General features: G+C 43.3%; 1 protein-coding gene across 9 annotated transcripts in view; it reads right to left on the bottom strand.

Moving 5' to 3' along the window:
- zfr (zinc finger RNA binding protein) overlaps positions 1–11,999 on the bottom strand; it is a 45,935-nt gene extending 33,936 nt beyond the window's left edge. For 5 of the 9 annotated variants that reach the window (XM_031816570.1, XM_031816579.1, XM_031816583.1 and 2 more), the window contains exons 1-3: positions 11,892–11,999; positions 11,577–11,658; positions 3,328–3,381 (exon numbers count right to left, since the gene is read on the bottom strand). In XM_031816570.1, the coding sequence (XP_031672430.1) occupies positions 3,328–3,381; positions 11,577–11,658; positions 11,892–11,928 (173 nt within the window). In that variant the 5' untranslated portion in view covers positions 11,929–11,999. The remainder of the gene's footprint in view (positions 1–3,327; positions 3,382–11,576; positions 11,659–11,891) is intronic. The other 4 variants (XM_031816580.1, XM_031816585.1, XM_031816582.1 and 1 more) reach the window with 1 other exon arrangement.
- Positions 12,000–24,286: the final 12,287 nt, after the last annotated feature.

The raw sequence follows: 24,286 nt of genomic DNA, 5'->3' as shown, positions 1-24,286 counted from the left end.
TCTAGTGGGCTCCCGATTGGAGATCTAAGACACTGCATCTCAGCGCAAGAGACGTCACTACAGACCCTGGTTCAAATCCAGGCTGTATCACATCTGGCCGTGATTGGGAGTCAATAGGGCGGCACACAATTGGCCCAGCGTCGTCCGGGGTAGGCAGTCATTGTCAATAAGAATTAGTTCGTAAATAAATCTAATTCTAAATAAAAATAAGGTTAAATGACAAAATAATTTGAAATTGTTGCATGTTGCATAAATTTTTGTATGGTAGTAGTTTAAAAAAAGTCATTAAAAATATTTTAAAAAGACGCCTACAAGTTTTTATTCATTAAATGCGTCAACTCAGTCAATTTAAATCACAGTATGGATTTATTACCCATCTAGCCTTGCATTTATTACCCATCTAGCCTTGCATTTATTACCCATATAGCCTTGCATTTATTACCCATATAGCCTCGCACTTGCGTGCCCATTCCTCAAAACATAGAAGAAAATCAACTACAGAACGTTCACATGCAAGTCGTGTCACCATGCCGACAAACACTGCCTTTCTAAACGCCAACTAATTCCTCTTGCCTCTGAATTCCAAGATGTGCAGAGAGGTCTGGTCTATAAGAAGAAGGGCATCCATCTTGATGTCAGTCTCAATGAGCCCGTTTTAATAATTCAAAATGGCTGGTCACGCTTCATGTTTTATTAAAAATCGTATGTACGGGATACACCAGCCAATGAAACGCTTACTTGCCGGTTCAAAAAGGAGAAGGAGCAAGTGTTTAAAATTGTGAAGATGAAGAACAAGGTTAGTAGTAGCAGTTGTGATGTGTGTGTGGAATCAGAGCAGGTCAGTCCAGTTTAACTGTTCAGCAGTCTGATGGCTTGTAGACAGAAACTCAGAGCCTAAATGGTATCAGACATCATGTTCTGATACCGTTGGGCAGGCGCTAAGGGAGTGAACAGCCCGTGGCTGGGATGTGTGGGGTCTTTGACGATGCTGACTACACCGGGCACGTACGCCATGTTGATTATGTCCATCCACACCAGACGAGGTCCGGACACGCAGGTTGAAATATCAAACACTCTGAACCAACTATAACTAAATAAATGTTATAACAAACATTCATGGAAATGTAGCTAGCTAGTTAGCAAAAAATTGTTGTGGGAGATAAGTAGACCCCTACTTTCTATAGGCCGACTCGTCGTTGATCATCAGGCCTATAACAGTGGTGTCGTCAGCACACTTGACGGAGTTTGTTACGCATCACCTCGTAGTCGTGGGTGAACCAGGAGTACACCAGTACACCTGTGTTACGAGTGGAGGAGGTGTTGCCGATCCTCACGTCGGCCGGTGGTCTGCCCGTCAGGAAGACCAGGACCCAGTGGCAGAGGGTGGTGTCCAGAGCTCTGAGCTTGGAGGGAAACAATGGTGTTGAATGCTGAACTGTAGTCAATGAACAACATTCTCATATAGGTGTTCCTGTTGTCCAGGTGTGTTAGGGCTGTGTGAATAGTGATGGAAATAGCATCTTCCGTGGATCTGCTGGAGCGGGAGGCTGATTGGAATGGGTCCAGTGGGCCTGACATGCTGGCCTTAATGACCAGCCTCTCAAAGCACTTCATGATGAACCGAGGTAAGTGCGACAGTCAGATTGATCATATTGGACACTGTGATGGTGTCCTTGGAAAACAGGTCGACAGCCTGGGAGAGGGACACCGTTGCATATGTCAGAGAAGATGCCCACCAGCTGGTCAGCACGGACGACGTGGCCAGGGATTACAGCGTGAATTTGAAGTGAATTAAATAAAATTCTCTAACCCAATTTACAGACAATACACCATAATGACAGTGAACTTTCAATATATATATATATATATATATATATATATATATATATATATATAGAAAATTAAATACAGAAATCGAATTTACGTAATTATTCATACCTCTGAGTCAATACTTTGTAGAAGCAACTTTGGCGGCGGTTACAGCTGTGTGTGTTTTTGGGTAAGTCTAAGGGCTTTCCACACCTGGATTGGCCAACATTTGCCAATTATTATTTTCTAAATTCTTCAAGCTTTGTCAAATAGGTTGTTGATCATTGCTGGACAACCATTCAGGCCGTAGATTTCAAGTAGACTTAAGTCAAAACTAACTTGGACTTGGTAAGCAACTCCAGTGTAGATTTGTCTTCATGTTTTAGTTTGTTGTCCTGCCGAAAGGTCACTAGTACTCAGTAACGTATATTGGATTTTCCCCCAAACATAACACTTTGTATTCAGAACAAAAACTGAATTGCTTCATCACATTTTTTTTGCAGTATAACTTAAGTGCCTTGTTGCAAACAGGATTCATGTTTTGGAATACTTGTTTTCTGTACAGTGTTGTTGATCCATCCTCAGTTCTCTTATCACAGCCATTAAACTCTGTTTTAAAGTCACCATTGGCTTCATGGTGAAATCCCTGAGCAGTTTCCTTTCTCTCCGGGAACTGAGTTAGGAAAGACGCCTGTATGTTTGTAGTGACTGGGTGTATTGATACACCATCCAAAGTGTAAATAATAACATCACCCATGCTCAAAGGGATATTCAATGCTTGCTACCAAGAGGTACCCTTCCTTGCGAGGCATTGGAAAACCTACCTGGTCTTTGTGGTTGAAATTCACTGCTCGACCTTACAGATATGCATGTGGAGATGAAGGTAGTGATTTAAAAGTACATGTTAAATACTATTATTGCACACAGTGCAACTTATTATGGGATGTTTGTGAAATTTACTCCTGAACTTATTATTTGTAAACAAGTGTTTAAATACTTGACTTAATATTTTTTATTCATTTGTAAAAAGTTTTAAATTAAAAAAAAATCCACTGTATATATTTTATTCTATTATAAATTCAGGCTGTAAAAATACAAAATGTGGGACAACGACATGGTTGTGATATTTCGCTTTAAAAACATGCTTGGTTAACGACACCCGCGAAAGAAAGACTGCTCTCGGTGAGAGGATTAATGCTACAGTTTGCAGAGCGGCGCCTTGGTGTTTGCTTGTGACGGTATGTACACAGTTTTGAAAACACGTGAAATCCCTCGGCATACAGTGCATTCAGAAAGTATTCCTTACTAGTACAACGCTCTAACCACTAGGCTACCCTGCTGAATTTGCAATAACTTTTTTTCCCCCATTTAAAAATGTTGCCGCAAAAAAAATATATGAAAGTGGAACTGACTCGACCATTGATTGATGTTTCAGCTTTTCCCGCAGTGATAAGTTCAGTGTTCGACTAGTGACATGCAGTTACTAGCCTGCTAGAGTTAGCAGCTAGTTACCCTTACCAGAAGCAACAGTTCGATCCATGTGGAAAATCTGGTTGAATAGCAGTCAAGTGTCTGTAAAAAAAATAAAAAATAAAATAAAATTCCCCAATCCCTCTGAGATTGGAAGGTTTGCTCCGAGTTACGTTTATTTAGGGAGAAAGTTAGAGGCATAAATATCACAGCCAACAAATATACATTCCCTGTTCCTGTAATGGTGAGGGGTTAACATGTCTCTGGGATTGGAAGGTTTACATTCCCTGTTCCTGTAATGGTGAGGGGTTAACATGTCTCTGGGATTGGAAGGTTTACATTCCCTGTTCCTGTAATGGTGAGGGGTTAACATGTCTCTGGGATTGGAAGGTTTACATTCCCTGTTCCTGTAATGGTGAGGGGTTAACATGTCTCTGGGATTGGAAGGTTTACATTCCCTGTTCCTGTAATGGTGAGGGGTGAACATGTCTCTGGGATTGGAAGGTTTACATTCCCTGTAATGGTGAGGGGTTAACATGTCTCTGGGATTGGAAGGTTTACATTCCCTGTAATGGTGAGGGGTTAACATGTCTCTGGGATTGGAAGGTTTACATTCCCTGTTCCTGTAATGGTGAGGGGTGAACATGTCTCTGGGATTGGAAGGTTTACATTCCCTGTTCCTGTAATGGTGAGGGGTGAACATGTCTCTGGGATTGGAAGGTTTACATTCCCTGTTCCTGTAATGGTGAGGGGTTAACATGTCTCTGGGATTGGAAGGTTTACATTCCCTGTAATGGTGAGGGGTTAACATGTCTCTGGGATTGGAAGGTTTACATTCCCTGTTCCTGTAATGGTGAGGGGTTAACATGTCTCCGGGATTGGAAGGTTTACATTCCCTGTTCCTGTAATGGTGAGGGGTTAACATCCCTCATATGATATTTGTGCATCTAACATTCCTCACTCAAGTATTCATGATTCAGTCAGGATTATTTGTAAATTATGGTAGCAGCCACTTTAAATGAAGTGTTTAGAAATATATTATATTCTTATTTACAACTTTAAAAAAGCGACACAATATCAACTATTTCTTTCTAATCGGTGCAATTTTTTTTATATTTTTTTAACCTGAAATATAACCAAAACAAAAACAGAACATTTGTACTGACAAGCTTGACGTAGACATCGATTGGTATGAATGTGACAAATAAACTTTTTACTACACCTAAAAAAATAAAAAAAGAGACATGCTGTAATTGTCTAAACAGCTCACCTGATATGAAAATACCCTCAAATTAAAAAGCTGACAATCTGCACTTAAACCTCAGTCACATTGTATCATTAGAAATCCAAAGTGCTGCAGTACAGAGTCACAACAACAACAACGACGTGGGTCAATGTCCCTGTCGGAGCTCTGTGGAGTTCTGTCCTTTCTGGTCTATTAATGTTCTGTATTATGTCCCGTTTCATCCCCAGGACCCGCTGCTTTAGCTACATCTAAATGGGGATCCTAATCCCATAACAAATAATACTTAGAGGTAGATTTAGCATAAAAAATAAAAAGCAGACATTTCAGTTATACCTGATCTCTACCCAAAACAGCCACCTGCAAAGCAGCAGAAACATGGAGTATCACAGGCAGCATTTTGGTCATATATGAACCAGATATCATAACAGACCATTCCACAAAATGAGTAGAATTCTGTCGAGAAACATGCGCACTCAGAATTAGTCAAAAGTAGTTTAATGCCAATTCTCTCATAGTTAAAACCAAACTCAGTAAGACAACAAAATAGCACATTTCCTTTTCCGGTGTAATATATCTGGAAAAATGGATAGATTAAATGCTTAAAATTAGTGATTTGTCTCATTTGAAAAGTTATTAAAATAAAGTTTTCTACACAGATTAAATCACTGAAGATATGGTGTACCGTTGTCCCATTCATTTCCTTATGGACGATTTCACACCATTGGTCTCTCTGACAACAGAGGGAAGGGAAGGGGGGGGGGGGGGGGGGGGTGAAGCCATTTTGTCCAGTGGTCAGCATGCTGACAGGTCAGAAAGAGCCACCATGCTCTGCCTGCTAATGCCATGAAGAATAGTCTTGGCTTTCCATCAATGAGCTCTAAGCTGCTGCTACAGGAAAACATGCTCTCAAAAAGAGACGCAGGAAAACTGCTCTCAAAAAGAGACGCAGGAAAACTGCTCTCAAAAAGAGACGCAGGAAAACATGCTCTCAAAGAGAGACGCAGGAAAACTGCTCTGAAAAACATTTAAAAACGGCACCCCACAACTAAAATGGTCATTAAAACATTACCACCTAATAGGCCGAACTGTTTCTCATTAAAACTGTTGTGTGTTTATGGGTTAAATGGCACAATCCTCTTGGTACGACAATCTAAGTTATCAACTTTAGTCGACTTGGATAGCCTACTGCAGCTGTGTTCTAGTAAACCAAATCATTCTAAAAGGACTCTAGATTAGCAGCTGTGTTCTAGTAAACCAAATCATTCTAAAAGGACTCTAGATTAGCAGCTGTGTTCTAGTAAACCAAATCATTCTAAAAGGACTCTAGATTAGCAGCTGTGTTCTAGTAAACCAAATCATTCTAAAAGGACTCTAGATTAGCAGCTGTGTTCTAGTAAACCAAATCATTCTAAAAGGACTCTAGATTAGCAGCTGTGTTCTAGTAAACCAAATCATTCTAAAAGGACTCTAGATTAGCAGCTGTGTTCTAGTAAACCAAATCATTCTAAAAAGGACTCTAGATTAGCAGCTGTGTTCTAGTAAACCAAATCATTCTAAAAGGACTCTAGATTAGCAGCTGTGTTCTAGTAAACCAAATCATTCTAAAAGGACTCTAGATTAGCAGCTGTGTTCTAGTAAACCAAATCATTCTAAAAGGACTCTAGATTAGCAGCTGTGTTCTAGTAAACCAAATCATTCTAAAAGGACTCTAGATTAGCTGTGTTCTAGTAAACCAAATCATTCTAAAAGGACTCTAGATTAGCAGCTGTGTTCTAGTAAACCAAATCATTCTAAAAGGACTCTAGATTAGCTGTGTTCTAGTAAACCAAATCATTCTAAAAGGACTCTAGATTAGCAGCTGTGTTCTAGTAAACCAAATCATTCTAAAAGGACTCTAGATTAGCTGTGTTCTAGTAAACCAAATCATTCTAAAAGGACTCTAGATTAGCAGCGGTGTTCTAGTAAACCAAATCATTCTAAAAAGGACTCTAGATTAGCTGTGCTTTTGGTAGGTTTGTGATAGGTGACAGCAAGATACAGGGTCTTGCAAAAGTATTCAAACCCCTTAGATTTGACATTGTGTTAAAAAGTGAGATTTTAAAAAACGTTCACAAAATGCTCTAAAATGTCAAAGTGGAAGAAATTATAAATAAACAAAAGATTAAAACAAATTAAGTAACTCGGTCATTGCAAAAATAACACAAAGACAGTTCATTCGGAAAGAATTCAGACCTTGATATTTTCCACATTTTATAACATTACAGCCTTGTTCTAAAATGTATTTAGTTTTACCCCTTGTCAACCTACACACAATAGATACATTTTTACAAATAAAAAAACTGAAACATTACAAGTATTCAAAACCTTTAGTCAGTACTTTTGGCAGCGATTGTTGGAAGGTGAACCTTCGCCCAGACAAAGGTCCTGAGCACTCTGGGGCAGGATTCCATCAAGGATCTCTCTGTACTTTGCTCCGTTCATCTATCCGGACTAGTATCCCAGTTCCTGCCGCTGAAAAACATCCCACAGCATGCACCATGCTTCACCGTAGGGATGGTGACAGGTTTCCTCCAGATGTGACGCTTGGCATTTAGGCCAAATAGTTTCATCTTGGTTTCATCAGACCAGAGAATCTTGTCTGAGATACCTATAAGTGGGCTGTCATTGGGGTTCTCAATGATGTCACCATTGCCCTTGATTCTAAGCAATGTTGTGCTGCTATTTTTATTGACATGGCCAAAGCTTTTGATACAGTAGACCATTCCATTCTTGTGGGCCGGCTAACGAGTATTGGTGTCACTGAGGGGTCTTTGGCCTGGTTTGCCAACTACCTCTCTCAAAGACTGCAGTGTATAAAGTCAGAACATATGTTGTCTCAGCCACTGCCTGTCGCCAAGGGAGGACACCAAGGCTCAATCCTAGGCCCCACGCTCTTCTCAATTTACATCAACATAGCATGCAGTAGGAACCTCTCATCCATTTACAGTTGAAGTCTGAGGTTTACATCCACTTAGGTTGGAGTCATTAAAACTCATTTTTCAACTACTCCACAAATTTCTTTTTAACAAACGATAGTTTTGGCAAGTCGGGATAGGACATCTACTGTATGCATGACAAGTAATATTTCCAACAATTGTTTAAAGACAGATTACTTAACTTATAACTCACTGTATCATAATTCCAGTGGTTCAGAAGTTTACATACACTAAGTTGACTGTGACTTTAAACAGCTTGGAAAATTCTAGAAGATTATGTCATTAGAAGCTTCTGATAGGCTAATTGACTTCATTTGAGTCAATTGGAGGTGTACCTGTGGATGCATTTCAAGGTCTACCTTCAAACTCAGTGCCTCTTTGCTTGACATCATGGGAAAATCAAAAGAAATCAGCCAAGACCTCAGAAACAAAATTGGAGACCTTCACAAGTATGGTTCATCCTTGGGAGCAATTTCCAAAACGCCTAAAGGTACCACGTTCATCTGTACAAACAATAGTACACAAGTATAAACACCATGGGACCACGCAGCTGTCATACCACTCAGGAAGGAGATGCGTTCTGTCTCCTAGAGATTAACGTACTTTGGTACGAAAAGTGCAAATCAATCCCAGAACAACAGCAAAGGACCTTGTGAAGATGCTGGAGGAAACAAGTACAAAAGTATCTATATCCACAGTAAAATGAGTCCCATATCGACATAACCTGAAAGACCGCTCAGCAAGGAAGAACCCACTGCTCCAAACCACCATAAAAAAGCCTGACTACGGTTTGTAACTGCACATGGGGATAAAGATCGTACTTTTTGGAGAAATGTCCTCTGGTCTGATGAAACAAAAATAGAACTGTTTGGCCATAATGACCATAGTTATGTTTGGAGGAAAAAGGGGGAGACTTGCGAGCCAAAGGACACCATCCCAACCGTGAAGCACAGGGATGGCAGCATCATGTTGTGGAGGGTGCTTTGCTGCAGGAGGGACTGGTGCACTTCGCATAATAGATGGCATCATGAGGGTGGAAAATTATGTGGATTTATTGAAGCAACATCTCAAGACATCAGTCAGGAAGTTAAAGCTTGGTCGCAAATGGGTCTTCCAAATGGACAATGACCCCAAGCATACTTCCAAAATTGTGGCAAAATGGCTTAAGGACAACAAAGTCAAAGTATTGGCGTGGCCATCACAAAGCCCTGACCTCAATCCCATAGAACATTTGTAGGCAGAACTGAAAAAGCGTGTGCGAGCTAGGAGACCTACAATCCTGACTCAGTTACACCAGCTCTGTCAGGAGGAATGTGCCAAAATTCACCCAACTTATTCTGGGACATGTGTGGAAAGCTACCTCAAACATTTGACCCAAGTTAAACAATTTAAAGGCAATGCTACCAAATACTAATTGAGTGTATGTAAACTTCTGACCCACTGGGAATGTGAGCTGAAATAAATCACTACTATTATTCTGACATTTCACATTCTTAAAATAAAGTGGTGATTCTAACTGACCAAAGAGAGGGAATTTTTACTAGGATTAAATGTCAAGAATTGTGAAAAACAGAGTTTAAATGTATTTGGCTAAGGTGTAAGTAAACTTTCAACTTCAACTGTATATGCAGAAGATAGTCTTATACTAAGCTGGCCCCTCCCCAGATTTTGTGTTAAATGCTCTACAACAAAGCTTTCTTAGTGTCCAACAAGCTTTCTCTGCCCTAAACCTTGTTCTGAACACCTCCAAAGCAAAGGTCATGTGGTTTGGTAAGAAGAATGCCCCTCTCCCCACCTGTGTGATTACTACCTCTGAGGTTTTAGAGCTTGAGGTAGTCACCTCATACACGTACTTGGGAGTATGGCTAGACGGTACACTGTCCTTCTCTATCTTCACTATCCTTCTATCAACACTTATCAAAGAAGCAGGCTAAAGTTCAATCTAGATTTAGTTTCCTCTATCGTAATCACTCCTCTTTCACCCCAGCTGCCAAACTAACCCTGATTCAGATGACCATCCTACCCATGCTAGATGACATAATTTACAGATCAGCAGGTAAGGGTGCTCTGGAACAGCTAGATGTTCTTTACCATTCGGCCATCAGATTTTCCACCAATTCTCCTTACAGGACACATCACTGCACTCTATACTCCTCTGTGAACCGGTCATCTCTGTATACCTGTCGCAAGACCCACTGGTTGATGCTTATTTATAAAACCCTCACTCCCCCCTATCTGAGATATCTACTGCAGCCCTCATCCTTCACATACAACTCCCGTTCTGACAGTCACTTTCTGTTAAAGGTCCCCAAAGCACACACATCCCTGGGTCGCTCCTCTTTTCAGTTCGCTGCAGCTAGCGACTGGAACGAGCTGCAACAAACACTCAAACTGGACAGTTTTATCTCAATCTCATTCAAAGACTCAATCATGGACACTCTTACTGACAGTTGTGGCTGCTTTGCGTATTGTATTGTTGTCTCTACCTTCCTTGCCCTTTGTGCTGTTGTCTGTACCATGTTATGTGTTGCCACCATGTTGTGTTGCCACCATGCTGTGTTGCCACCATGCTGTGTTGTCACCATGCTGTGTTGTCACCATGCTGTGTTGTCACCATGCTGTGTTGTCTGTCTTGTCGTGATGCGTGTTTTATATATTTATTGTTTATCCCAGCACTCACCGCAGGAGGCCTTTTGGTAGGCCGTCATTGTAAATAAGAATTTGTTCTTAACCGACTTGCCTAGTTAAATAAAGGTAAAATAAATAAATACATATATTTTTCCAGCTGCATTTAGTTTCAGGACTGGGTTTTATTTTAATGTTACCACCTACCAACCATTGTTTATTAAATCAGAAACCGCTGCGAAGTTGAAGGCTCTTCTGTATCTACAGAAGTCAGGTCATTTATACTGAGCAGAGCTGTTGAGTGTTTATACTGGAACTGATGCCCCCACCTACCATCAACCAATCATGTCAATGTGGAGCTAACAGAGCAGAGCTGCACTGTCACAAAATGTGGGGTACGGAGATCAATTAGGCCTGTGCATGCTCCGCTCACCCCCTCCAGACGAAGCCCCTGACCATATTTTTGGATCAAGCATAAACTGGCAGATTTGCCAATTTATGGAATATGACAAAACTTGAGATAACAATAGATGGTAAATTCAAAAGATACTCCAGTGGTTTCCATCGGTGATGACGTTTTACCAAAGAGACTTAACAAATCCAGCTACAGAACCTAATTTTGTGAATGCCATGTAGTCATTTTTTTTAACAGCAACAGATAACATTATAGCCTCCCTACTGTTATTTTTCACTGTTTTCATTTCTTTACTTATGGTTGTTCACCTAATACCTTTTTTTAAAACTTGAAAATCACTATTGGTTAGTAAGCATTTCACTATAAGTTCGACTACACCTGTTGTGTTCGCACGTGACAAATAAACTTTCATTTGATTAGCTAGTTAGCTAAGTTACATATGGTTAGCAAAATAGCTAGTTTGCTAATGTTACCATGCTAGCTACACTGACAGCTGTCAGTGCCCCATTTGTTGATGTTTATTCCTAGCCACCGTGCTTCTACATCTACATTTCTTACTGTTTGGGGTTTTAGGCTGGGTGTCTGTACAGCACTGTGACATCGGCTGATGTAAAAAAAAAAAAATATATATATATATATATATATATATAATTTAAAAAATGTAAAAGGGCATTATAAAATTTGATTGATTGATTATTAACTCCATGCGTAATTTCCCACAACCAATTATTGAATATGTATAAGTAACCTTCAAATGAAATCGGAGGTGGAACCAAAACGTGCATTTCCCAAAGAGGACAGGATATTACGGCAAAGTGGAGGCCGCAACTTCCTCTGGGGAATTGTTTAAAGGTCCGGGATCCTTGGGACTTGTGCCCTCCCCCCCCATTGAAGTGTATATTTTTTTTGATTGATTAGGTTAGGGTTAAAAGGTAGTGAAGGTCCCTAGGATCCCTGATAGCACCGACCGTCCTTTAAAATTGGGTTCCCTCGGTGATGGATCGCATATTTCCAATTCCAAGGAGTCATATCCTACCTGTACTGTGCAGCACCACCGTGGGTAAATCCAAAGTAGTTGCCGGTAGCCATTTTGGCATCTTCACCAAGCCGGCTGGGCACTGCAGAAAGGGGACAAAGATACATCGAGGGTGAACGGTGGGTTAGGTAGCTAGCTACTGTTTGAAGCAAGACCCCCGCATACAGTACACTGCAGAGGCGTTAAAACAGGCAGAATGAGCACTTCAAGGACACACCGACAAAACCCACCCCCAGCTTTCCTCGTAAATGTTATAAATTATTAATTGTTAAGTCTTGTTACCTAATTTAATCGTTTTTATTAACGTTAACTCACCATAGGTGAAGGAGACCACTGGACATATAGGAATCATTGGGTTCGTATTTTCTGACGAACTCTTGTCTTGTAACCCTGCGTATTTATATGAGAAGGTCGGACCAGGAAATGGACCAGGCGCACATGCGCACTGCATGCAGATATACATGGGAATTGTAGTTCTATTAGGCCTCTGATTATTTTTATTTTTTTCCGATGTCGACCGACTTGGCCAAACCATAATATCAAATTATCAGTGGTGGAAAAAGTACCCAGTTGTCATACTTAAATAGAAAATGACTCAAGTAAATTTGAAAGTCACCCAGTAAAATATTACTTGAGTAAAAGTAAAAGAGTATTTGATATTACGTACTGTATATTTTCGCTACACCGGCAATAACATCTGCTAAACATGTGGATGTGACAAATAACATTTGATTTGATTTTTCAGTATCGAAAGTAAATTGAATTTCTAAAATATTAAGTATCAAAGGTAAAAGCATGAATCATTTCAAATTCCTTATATTAAGCAAACGAGACGGTACCAATTTTTTTTAATGAATGGATAACCAGAGGCACACTCCAACACTCAGACATAATTTACAAAGCATTTGTGTTTAGTGAGTCTAGTCTGCCAGATCAGAGGCAGATGCATTTTGGGATGTTCTCTTGATTAGTGTGTTAATTGGACCATGTTCCTGTCCTGCTCAGCATTCCAAATGTAACTAGTACTTTTGGGTGTCAGGGAAATGTATGTTGTAAAAAGTACTTTATTTTCTTTAGGAATGTAGTGAAGTAAAAGTAAAAGTTGTCAAAAATATAAATGTTCTCTTACAAAACTATTACAGCAAATTCAGGGGGTAGCCCCACTGGGGCTCGTACCACAGGAGGTTGGTGGTACCTTAATTGTGGAGGACAGGCTGGTGATAATGGCTGGAGTGGAATCCGTGGAACGGTATCAAATACATCAAACACATGGTTTCCATGTGTTTGATGCCATTCCATTAGCTCCGTTCCTGACATTATTATGAGCCGTCCTCCTTCCCTCAATAGCCTCCACTGACTCATCCCAGGTCCAGCAACTGTCAAGCCAACACCTTAATTAACCGCTAAGCCAAGAATTCCAGAATGAGGTCGCTACAATATTCATTTTAGCAGACACTCGTATGACTGGTGGTTCGGAGCTATGAATGATGATGATGAGTATCCCTTGCCTGCAGTGCTGAAGACTGTCTTTAGCTCAGTGGGCAACAGTCATGTGAATAGCAGGAGACTCAGGTTTTGAAGCCCAAGTTGGTCACAATAGTGAAATGACTGTGATCTGTCTTTACAGGGTGGAGGTCAAATTGGGGTGAAGTGTAGCAGTACTGTAGTTCTGAGCTACACTTGTGTGAGGAACCATGACAGAGCTTTTAAAGACATTAGCTCCCCCTCACCAAAGCTAATGCTTTCCTATCTAACAAAATGTAATTGAAAAGACGTCCAATCTACATTCGGATTCGGTCGAAAGTAAAAGTTGAAAAGATGTATTTTTCAGGTCGTCGAAAAGACAATTACACAAAGACTTCCGTCTGCGTTCAGATCGACTTAATTTCGGTGTACTTTACATGTGAATGCAGCGGCAAAAATTGGTCTATGAACAATTCTATAATAATAATAGATCACTCCAGTATTTGCAACACAGCATTTATTTACAACATTCAAGTGCCTAATTGTCTTTATTCCACTACTGAAGAAGCATGACTCGATTCATCATTGGCTAAGGTGTACATCATTTGTGGAGGGGGTGAAAAACAAGTTTTAATGACACCAACCTAAGTGTATGTAAAGTTTCGACTTCAACTGTATATTGATCACATTCCCTGTGTATGATCATATATTTTGATATATGAATGGGACACATGGGGTTATATTTTTCCAGGAAGTGATGTCACTGAGTACTGCCCCTATGTGTAGGACCTTCCACCCCCACCAGGGATATGGATAATAATAATAAAAATAAACCTAAGAGCGTGAGCAGATGTTAGCAGATGTTAATGCGAGTGTAGCGAAATGCTTGTGCTTCTACTTCCGACCGTGCAGTAATGTCTAACAAGTAATCGAACAATTTCACAACAACTAGGGTAGCCTAGTGGTTAGAGAGTTGGACTAGTAACCGGAATGTTGCAAGTTCAAACCCCCGAGCTGACAAGGTACAAATCTGTCGTTCTGCCCCCTGAACAGCCAGTTAACCCACTGTTCCTAGACCAGTTAATCCACTGTTCCTAGACCAGTTAACCCACTGTTCCTAGACCAGTTAACCCACTGTTCCTAGACCAGTTAACCCACTGTTCCTAGACCAGTTAACCCACTGTTCCTAGACCAGTTAACCCACTGTTCCTAGACCAGTTAACCCACTGTTCCTAGGCCAGTTAACCCACTGTTCCTAGGCCAGTTAACCCACTGTTCCTAGGCCAGTTAACCCACTGTTCCTAGACCAGTTAACCCACTGTTCCTAGACCAGTTAACCCACTGTTCCTAGACCAGTTAACCCACTGTTCCTAGGCCAGTTAACCCACTGTTCCTAGACCAGTTAACCCACTGTTCCTAGGCCAGTTAACCCACTGTTCCTAGACCAGTTAACCCACTGTTCCTAGACCAGTTAACCCACTGTTCCTAGACCAGTTAACCCACTGTTCCTAGACCAGTTAACCCATTGTTCCTAGGCCAGTTAATCCACTGTTCCTAGACCAGTTAATCCACTGTTCCTAGACCAGTTAATCCACTGTTCCTAGACCAGTTAATCCACTGTTCCTAGACCAGTTAACCCACTGTTCCTAGACCAGTTAACCCACTGTTCATAGACCAGTTAACCCACTGTTCCTAGACCAGTTAACCCACTGTTCCTAGACCAGTTAATCCACTGTTCCTAGGCCAGTTAACCCACTGTTCCTAGACCAGTTAACCCACTGTTCCTAGACCAGTTAACCCACTGTTCCTAGACCAGTTAACCCACTGTTCCTAGGCCAGTTAACCCACTGTTCCTAGACCAGTTAACCCACTGTTCCTAGACCAGTTAACCCACTGTTCCTAGACCAGTTAACCCACTGTTCCTAGACCAGTTAACCCACTGTTCCTAGACCAGTTAACCCACTGTTCCTAGACCAGTTAACCCACTGTTCCTAGACCAGTTAACCCACTGTTCCTAGGCCAGTTAACCCACTGTTCCTAGACCAGTTAACCTACTGTTCCTAGACCAGTTAACCCACTGTTCCTAGACCAGTTAACCCACTGTTCCTAGACCAGTTAACCCACTGTTCCTAGACCAGTTAACCCACTGTTCCTAGACCAGTTAACCCACTGTTCCTAGACCAGTTAACCCACTGTTCCTAGACCAGTTAACCCACTGTTCCTAGGCCAGTTAACCCACTATTCCTAGACCAGTTAACCTACTGTTCCTAGACCAGTTAACCCACTGTTCCTAGACCAGTTAACCCACTGTTCCTAGACCAGTTAACCCACTGTTCCTAGACCAGTTAACCCACTGTTCCTAGACCAGTTAACCCACTGTTCCTAGACCAGTTAACCCACTGTTCCTAGACCAGTTAACCCACTGTTCCTAGACCAGTTAACCCACTGTTCCTAGACCAGTTAACCCAGTGTTCCTAGACCAGTTAACCCACTGTTCCTAGGCCAGTTAACCCACTGTTCCTAGACCAGTTAACCCACTGTTCCTAGACCAGTTAACCCACTGTTCCTAGACCAGTTAACCCACTGTTCCACTGTTCCTAGACCAGTTAACCCACTGTTCCTAGACCAGTTAACCTACTGTTCCTAGACCAGTTAACCCACTGTTCCTAGACCAGTTAACCCACTGTTCCTAGACCAGTTAACCCACTGTTCCTAGACCAGTTAACCCACTGTTCCTAGACCAGTTAACCCACTGTTCCTAGACCAGTTAACCCACTGTTCCTAGACCAGTTACCCACTGTTCCACTGTTCCTAGACCAGTTAACCCACTGTTCCTAGACCAGTTAACCTACTGTTCCTAGACCAGTTAACCCACTGTTCCTAGACCAGTTAACCCACTGTTCCTAGACCAGTTAATCCACTGTTCCTAGACCAGTTAATCCACTGTTCCTAGACCAGTTAACCCACTGTTCCTAGACCAGTTAACCCACTGTTCCTAGACCAGTTAATCCACTGTTCCTAGACCAGTTAACCCACTGTTCCTAGACCAGTTAACCCACTGTTCCACTGTTCCTAGACCAGTTAACCCACTGTTCCTAGACCAGTTAACCCACTGTTCCTAGACCAGTTAACCCACTGTTCCTAGACCAGTTAATCCACTGTTCCTAGACCAGTTAACCCACTGTTCCTAGACCAGTTAACCCACCGTTCCACTGTTCCTAGACCAGTTAATCCACTGTTCCTAGACCAGTTAACCCACTGTTCCACTGTTCCTAGACCAGTTAACCCACTGTTCCTAGACCAGTTAACCCACTGTTCCTAGACCAGTTAACCCACTGTTCCACTGTTCCTAGACCAGTTAATCCACTGTTCCTAGACCAGTTAACCCACTGTTCCACTGTTCCTAGACCAGTTAATCCACTGTTCCTAGACCAGTTAACCCACTGTTCCTAGACCAGTTAACCCACTGTTCCTAGACCAGTTAACCCACTGTTCCACTGTTCCTAGACCAGTTAATCCACTGTTCCTAGACCGTCATTGAAAATAAGAGTTTTAAAAAATAAGAAGAAACGTTCAAATTTCGTGAAATGTTCCGTATTGACTGACCTTCATGTCTTAAAGTAATGATGGACTGTCATTTCTCTTTGCTTATTTGAGCTGTTCTTGCCATTATATGGACTTGGTATTTTACCAAATAGGGCTATCTTCTGTATACCAACCCTACCTTGTCACAACACAACTGATTGGCTCAAATGCATTAAGAAGGAAAGAAATTATACAAATGAACTTTTAACAAGGCACACCTGTTAATTGAAATGCATTCCAGGTGAATACCTCATGAAGCTGGTTGAGAGAATGCCAAGAGTGTGCAAGGTTGGATACTTTGAAGAGTATCAAATCAAAAATATTTTTGGGATTTGTTTAACACTTTTTTGCTTAATACATGATTCCATGTATGTTATTTCATAGTTTTGTTGTCTTCACTATTATTCTACAATGTAGAAAATAATACAAAATAAAGAAAAACCCTTGAATGAGTAGGTGTGTCCAAACTGTTGACTGGTACATGATGTACATTGTGGCCACTTGGTGGCAGTGTTGTACTTAATATGCTACTGTAATGTTGACGTCCTTCTTGTTTCCCAGCAAAATGCCCAAATGAAAGGAAATGTTGTCATCCACATCTGGCAGTAAACTCTGACAGTGAGGTGGACACCAAGGTTTGCTGTCCTGTCAGTCTGTGTCTGAAAGCTTGAGGTAAAGCAACTGACAGTGAGGTGGACACCAAGGTATGCTGTCCTGTCAGTCTGTGTCTGAAAGCTTGAGGTAAAGCAACTGACAGTGAGGTGGACACCAAGGTGTGCTGTCCTGTCAGTCTGTGTCTGAAAGCTTGAGGTAAAGCAACTGACAGTGAGGTGGACACCAAGGTATGCTGTCCTGTCAGTCTGTGTCTGAAAGCTTGAGGTAAAGCAACTGACAGTGAGGTGGACACCAAGGTATGCTGTCCTGTCAGTCTGTGTCTGAAAGCTTGAGGTAAAGCAACTGACAGTGAGGTGGACACCAAGGTGTGCTGTCCTGTCAGTCTGTGTCTGAAAGCTTGAGGTAAAGCAACTGACAGTGAGGTGGACACCAAGGTTTGCTGTCCTGTCAGTCTGTGTCTGAAAGCTTGAGGTAAAGCAACTGACAGTGAGGTGGACACCAAGGTTTGCTGTCCTGTCAGTCTGTGTCTGAAAGCTTGAGGTAAAGCAACTGACAGTGAGGTGGACACCAAGGTATGCTGTCCTGTCAGTCTGTGTCTGAAAGCTTGAGGTAAAGCAACTGACAGTGAGGTGGACACCAAGGTGTGCTGTCCTGTCAGTCTGTGTCTGAAAGCTTGAGGTAAAGCAACTGACAGTGAGGTGGACACCAAGGTTTGCTGTCCTGTCAGTCTGTGTCTGAAAGCTTGAGGTAAAGCAACTGACAGTGAGGTGGACACCAAGGTTTGCTGTCCTGTCAGTCTGTGTCCGAAAGCTTGAGGTAAAGCAGAAATAAAGGTCTGTGTGTTGTGAATATTCCTAACTGAACATACGTTTCATCCCGAGGACGGTTCCGCCGGACAGACGGCCATGTTCCAGGTTAGTCATAGAAAGGGCCTTGACACCTCTGGCAAATTGACAGTTAGGACAGGCATGTACTGCTAAGCCCAGTACAGTTGCATAATAGTGATGGGGGGGGTCGGGGGGGGGGGGGGTCATATGGTGAGCAATATGTTTGGAACATTGAATTGCAATAAAATCACAGGATCGAATCGCCATGCAATATGGAATCGTAAGAATCACAATATACACTGACTGTACTAAACATGAAGAACACTTGCTTTTCCCATAACTGTAGACTGACCAGGTGAATCCAGGGGAAAGCTATGATCCCTTATTGATGTCACTTGTTAAATCCACTTCAGTCAGTGTAGATGAAGGGGAGGAGACGGGTTAAATCCACTTCAGTCAGTGTAGATGAAGGGGAGGAGACGGGTTAAATCTACTTCAGTCAGTGTAGATGAAGGGGAGGAGACGGGTTAAATCCACTTCAGTCAGTGTAGATGAAGGGGAGGAGACGGGTTAAATCTACTTCAGTCAGTGTAGATGAAGGGGAGGAGACGGGTTAAATCCACTTCAGTCAGTGTAGATGAAGGGGAGGAGACGGGTTAAATCCACTTCAGTCAGTGTAGATGAAGGGGAGGAGACGGGTTAAAGAAGGATTTTTCAGCCTTGAGACAATTGAGACATGAATTGTGTATGTGTGCCGTTCAGAGGGTGAATGGGCAAGACAAAATATTTTTTTACATATATTTTTATTTTTTATTTTACACCCTTTCTTCTTCCCCAATTTTCGTTGTATCCAATTGCTGGTAGTTACTGTCTTGTCTCATTTCTACAGCTCCCACACAGACTCGGGAGAGGCGAAGGTCGAGAGCCATGCGTCCTCCGAAACACAACCCAACCAAGCCGCACTGCTTCTTAACACAGCACGCATCCAACCCGGAAGCCAGCCGCACCAATGTGTCAGAGGAAACACCGTACACCTAGCGACCTGGTCAGCGTGCACTGCGCCCTAGTGCGCGATGAGACAAGGATATCCCTGCCGGCCAAACCCTCCCTAACCCGGACGACGCTAGGCCAATTGTGCGCAGCCCCATGGGCCTCCCTGTTTCGGCCGGCTGCGACAGAGCCTCGGCTCGAACCGGGCAAGATAAAATATTTAAGTGCCTTTGAATAGAGTACGGTAATAGGTGCCAGGAGCACCGATTTGTGTCAAGAACTGCAACGCTGCTGGGTTTCTCACGCTCCCATGTGTATCAAGAATTGTCCACCAACCAAAGGACATCCAGCCGACTTGACACAACTGTGGGAAATATTAAAGTCAACATGGGCCAGCATCCCTGTGGAACGCTTTCGACACCTTGTTGAGGTCCATGCCCTGACGAATTGAGGCTGTTCTGAGGGGAAAAGTGGGGACAACTCAATATTAGGAAGGTGTTCCTAATGTTTTGTATACTCTGTGTGTATCGTATCGGCACCTAAGTTTCATGATAATATCATATTGTGAGGTCCCGGGCCTCCCCGGGCCTCCCCGGACTCCCCTCCCGGGCTTCCCCGGCCTCCCCGGCCCTCCCGGGCCTCCCCTCCCCGGCCTCCCCGGGCCTCCCCAGCCCTGTAATACATAAGATGAGACTCCACGGTCTTCAGGAGTTTTAGAAAAAAAAGTTTGTTTGATCTGAACGATCTAGTTTTAAAACCTCTCATATTGTCTAGAAATAACATGTCAAATCTTTAGCTAAAGTCTTGTGACTAGACTAGTCCATTTTGTTTGCAATCAGAGAACAGTGTGCTGACTTTCTGTGTTCAGTCAAGCAGCTAGCTAGCCATTTTTGTGCACATAGCTAGTCTAGTTTGTTGCTCATAGCTAGCCTATCTTGCTGCACATAGCTAGTCTAGTTTGTTGCTCATAGCTAGCCTATCTTGCTGCACATAGCTAGCCTAGCTTGCTGCACATAACTAGGCTGGCTTGATGCTCACAGCTAGCCTAGCTTGCTGCACATAGCTAGCCTAGCTTGCTGATATTTATCTGATGAGTCAGTGTACCCTGTTCCTGGTGCATGCATTTCATGACACTTGTTTGTGTGTGTGACTGAATCCTAAATCACCCCCTTTCCCTTGGCCCTCCATTTGAGCGTTCACGCGCACCTCCGCCATTTGTCCCAAAGCTGAGGGAGTAAACATTATTACACATTTTTACACCTACCAAGAGAGTCAAATATTGAGAAGGTTTTACATCTACCAAATCAGCAGATGGCGCCAGCTGCTCATCTTTGCTTTCTGTTTACTTGAATACAGTTTTCTTCAATCGGGACCAGATTACCACTTAAATATGCAGATGTATAGACTACGGAGTGAATCTCTCATTGTAATATTTGTGGACACCGTGCTCTCTACAGGTACACTGCTTTAGAAGACGCTAGGCTGAGAGGTCTCTGTCTTGTATACATGTAGGCCTTCATTGCCATTCTCCTGTGTAGCTCAGTTGGCACAAGTGTGGCGGTGGTAACACCAAAGTCGTAGGTTCAATTCCTGCAGGGATCACATGCTAAAAATGTATGCAGTCCCTGTCCTGTAAGTTGCTTTGGATGTAAGTGTCTGCTCAATGGCATATATTGTCAAATGTTATCATCAATAATCATTATTGTTACAAGGATTTTGAAAACAGTAATTTTGCTGAAGAGTTAGTTGCCGTTGTTTGAGGATAGCATTCGTCAAGTACTGCTGCCCACAATACTGATGTAGCAGTACTGAGCCCACAATACTGATGTAGCAGTACTGAGCCCACAATACTGATGTAGCAGTACTGAGCCCACAATACTGATGTAGCAGTACTGAGCCCACAATACTGATGTAGCAGTACTGAGCCCACAATACTGATGTAGCAGTACTGAGCCCACAATACTGATGTAGCAGTACTGAGCCCACAATACTGATGTAGCAGTACTGAGCCCACAATACTGATGTAGCAGTACTGAGCCCACAATACTGATGTAGCAGTACTGAGCCCACAATACTGATGTAGCAGTACTGAGCCCACAATACTGATGTAGCAGCACTGAGCCAGGATCCCATTCACTCACACTGAGCCAGGATCCCATTCACTCACACTGAGCCAGGATCCCATCCACTCACACTGAGCCAGGATCCCATCCACTCACACTGAGCCAGGATCCCATCCACTCACACTGAGCCAGGATCCCATTCACTCACACTGAGCCAGGATCCCATCCATTCACACTGAGCCAGGATCCCATTCACTCACACTGAGCCAGGATCCCATTCACTCACACTGAGCCAGGATCCCATCCATTCACACTGAGCCAGGATCCCATCCACTCACACTGAGCCAGGATCCCATCCATTCACACTGAGCCAGGATCCCATCCACTCACACTGAGCCAGGATCCCATTCACTCACACTGAGCCAGGATCCCATTCACTCACACTGAGCCAGGATCCTATTCACTCACACTGAGCCAGGATCCCATTCACTCACACTGAGCCAGGATCCCATCCACTCACACTGAGCCAGGATCCCATTCACTCACACTGAGCCAGGATCCCATTCACTCACACTGAGCCAGGATCCCATTCACTCACACTGAGCCAGGATCCCATTCACTCACACTGAGCCAGGATCCCATTCACTCACACTGAGCCAGGATCCCATTCACTCACACTGAGCCAGGATCCCATCCACTCACACTGAGCCAGGATCCCATTCACTCACACTGAGCCAGGATCCCATTCACTCACACTGAGCCAGGATCCCATCCACTCACACTGAGCCAGGATCCCATTCACTCACACTGAGCCAGGATCCCATTCACTCACACTGAGCCAGGATCCCATTCACTCACACTGAGCCAGGATCCCATCCACTCACACTGAGCCAGGATCCCATCCACTCACACTGAGCCAGGATCCCATTCACTCACACTGAGCCAGCATCCCATTCACTCACACTGAGCCAGCATCCCATCCACTCACACTGAGCCAGGAGCCAGAATCGTTTGTTTCCAGTGATAGCATGTGGCTAATAAATAGAGAATCGTTTGTTTCCAGTGGTAGCATGTGGCTAATAAACAGAGAATCGTTTGTTTCCAGTGGTAGCATGTGGCTAATAAACAGAGAATCGTTTGTTTCCAGTGGTAGCATGTGGCTAATAAACGTAGAATCGTTTGTTTCCATTGGTAGCATGTGGCTAATAAATAGAGAACCATTTGTTGAATCATTTCAGATATGGAAATGATGGCCATTATGAAGTGTTAAACAGGAGTGTGCGTTCTAATGGATAGGAGATGTTTTCTGTTACACACGCAAATCCATCTTTAAATCCATCTGGTTTGGAGGGACCGGCCGATCCTGCAACCAGCACTTGGGACCTAGATGATTCCCGCCAGGAATGGTTGTCTTTCAGGAAAGGCGATATTTCACACACTAAAGGTATTCTCGGATGGTTCTATGATGGATTGAAGCATGTGAAGAATATCCTGTCAAAAATCTAGGAGGAGAGACGGGAGGGAGGGAAAGAGGGAGGGAGGGAGGGAGGGAAGGAAGGAAGGAAGGAAGGAGGGAGGGAGGGAGGGAGGGAGGGAGGGAAGGAAGGAAGGAAGGAAGGAGGGAGGGAGGGAGGGAGGGAGGGAGGGAGGGAGGGAGGGAGGGAGGGAGGGAGGGAGGGAGGGAGGGAGGGAGGGAGGGAGGGAGGGAGGGAGGGAGGGAGCGAGGGAAGGAGGGAGAGAGGGAAGGAGGGAGAGAGAGGGAGGGAGGGAGAGAGGGAAGGAGGGAGAGAGAGAGAGAGGGAGAGAAGGAGGGAGGGAGAGAGAGGGAGAGAGAGAGGGTGTGTGCTCCAATAACGTGGGGCACTAATGAATCTGAAGCTATGAAAGTCCCCCGACCGACATCTGCTTATATTTCAGGGCACTGATATACTGTGCGTCGAGCCCTGAAACATCCACAGGCTTCCTTGAGGTTGTTGAAACACGGAAGCTCCTGTCACTCGAGACCCCAGTATTCCCTCCATGACTGGTGTTCCATTGCTAGTAGCTAGACTCACTACATCAAACCCAGGTTAGGATCTACTCTGACTCCAGACCTATAGACTCACTACATCAAACCCAGGTTAGGATCTACTCTGACTCCAGACCTATAGACTCACTACATCCAACCCAGGTTAGGATCTACTCTGACTCCAGACCTATAGACTCACTACATCAAACCCAGGTTAGGATCTACTCTGACTCCAGACCTATAGACTCACTACATCAAACCCAGGTTAGGGTCTACTCTGACTCCAGACCTATAGACTCACTACATCAAACCCAGGTTAGGATCTACTCTGACTCCAGACCTATAGACTCACTACATCCAACCCAGGTTAGGATCTACTCTGACTCCAGACCTATAGACTCACTACATCAAACCCAGGTTAGGGTCTACTCTGACTCCAGACCTATAGACTCACTACATCAAACCCAGGTTAGGATCTACTCTGACTCCAGACCTATAGACTCACTACATCAAACCCAGGTTAGGATCTACTCTGACTCCAGACCTATAGACTCACTACATCAAACCCAGGTTAGGATCTACTCTGACTCCAGACCTATAGACTCACTACATCAAACCCAGGTTAGGGTCTACTCTGACTCCAGACCTATAGACTCACTACATCAAACCCAGGTTAGGATCTACTCTGACTCCAGACCTATAGACTCACTACATCAAACCCAGGTTAGGATCTACTCTGACTCCAGACCTATAGACTCACTACATCAAACCCAGGTTAGGATCTACTCTGACTCCAGACCTATAGACTCACTACATCAAACCCAGGTTAGGATCTACTCTGACTCCAGACCTATAGACTCACTACATCAAACCCAGGTTAGGATCTACTCTGACTCCAGACCTATAGACTCACTACATCAAACCCAGGTTAGGATCTACTCTGACTCCAGACCTATAGACTCACTACATCCAACCCAGGTTAGGATCTACTCTGACTCCAGACCTATAGACTCACTACATCAAACCCAGGTTAGGGTCTACTCTGACTCCAGACCTATAGACTCACTACATCAAACCCAGGTTAGGATCTACTCTGACTCCAGACCTATAGACTCACTACATCAAACCCAGGTTAGGATCTACTCTGACTCCAGACCT

This window comes from Oncorhynchus kisutch, linkage group LG3, assembly GCF_002021735.2.
Source record: "Oncorhynchus kisutch isolate 150728-3 linkage group LG3, Okis_V2, whole genome shotgun sequence".
Classification (NCBI taxonomy): domain Eukaryota; kingdom Metazoa; phylum Chordata; class Actinopteri; order Salmoniformes; family Salmonidae; genus Oncorhynchus; species Oncorhynchus kisutch.
This window is presented reverse-complemented; position numbering and strand designations above follow the sequence as displayed.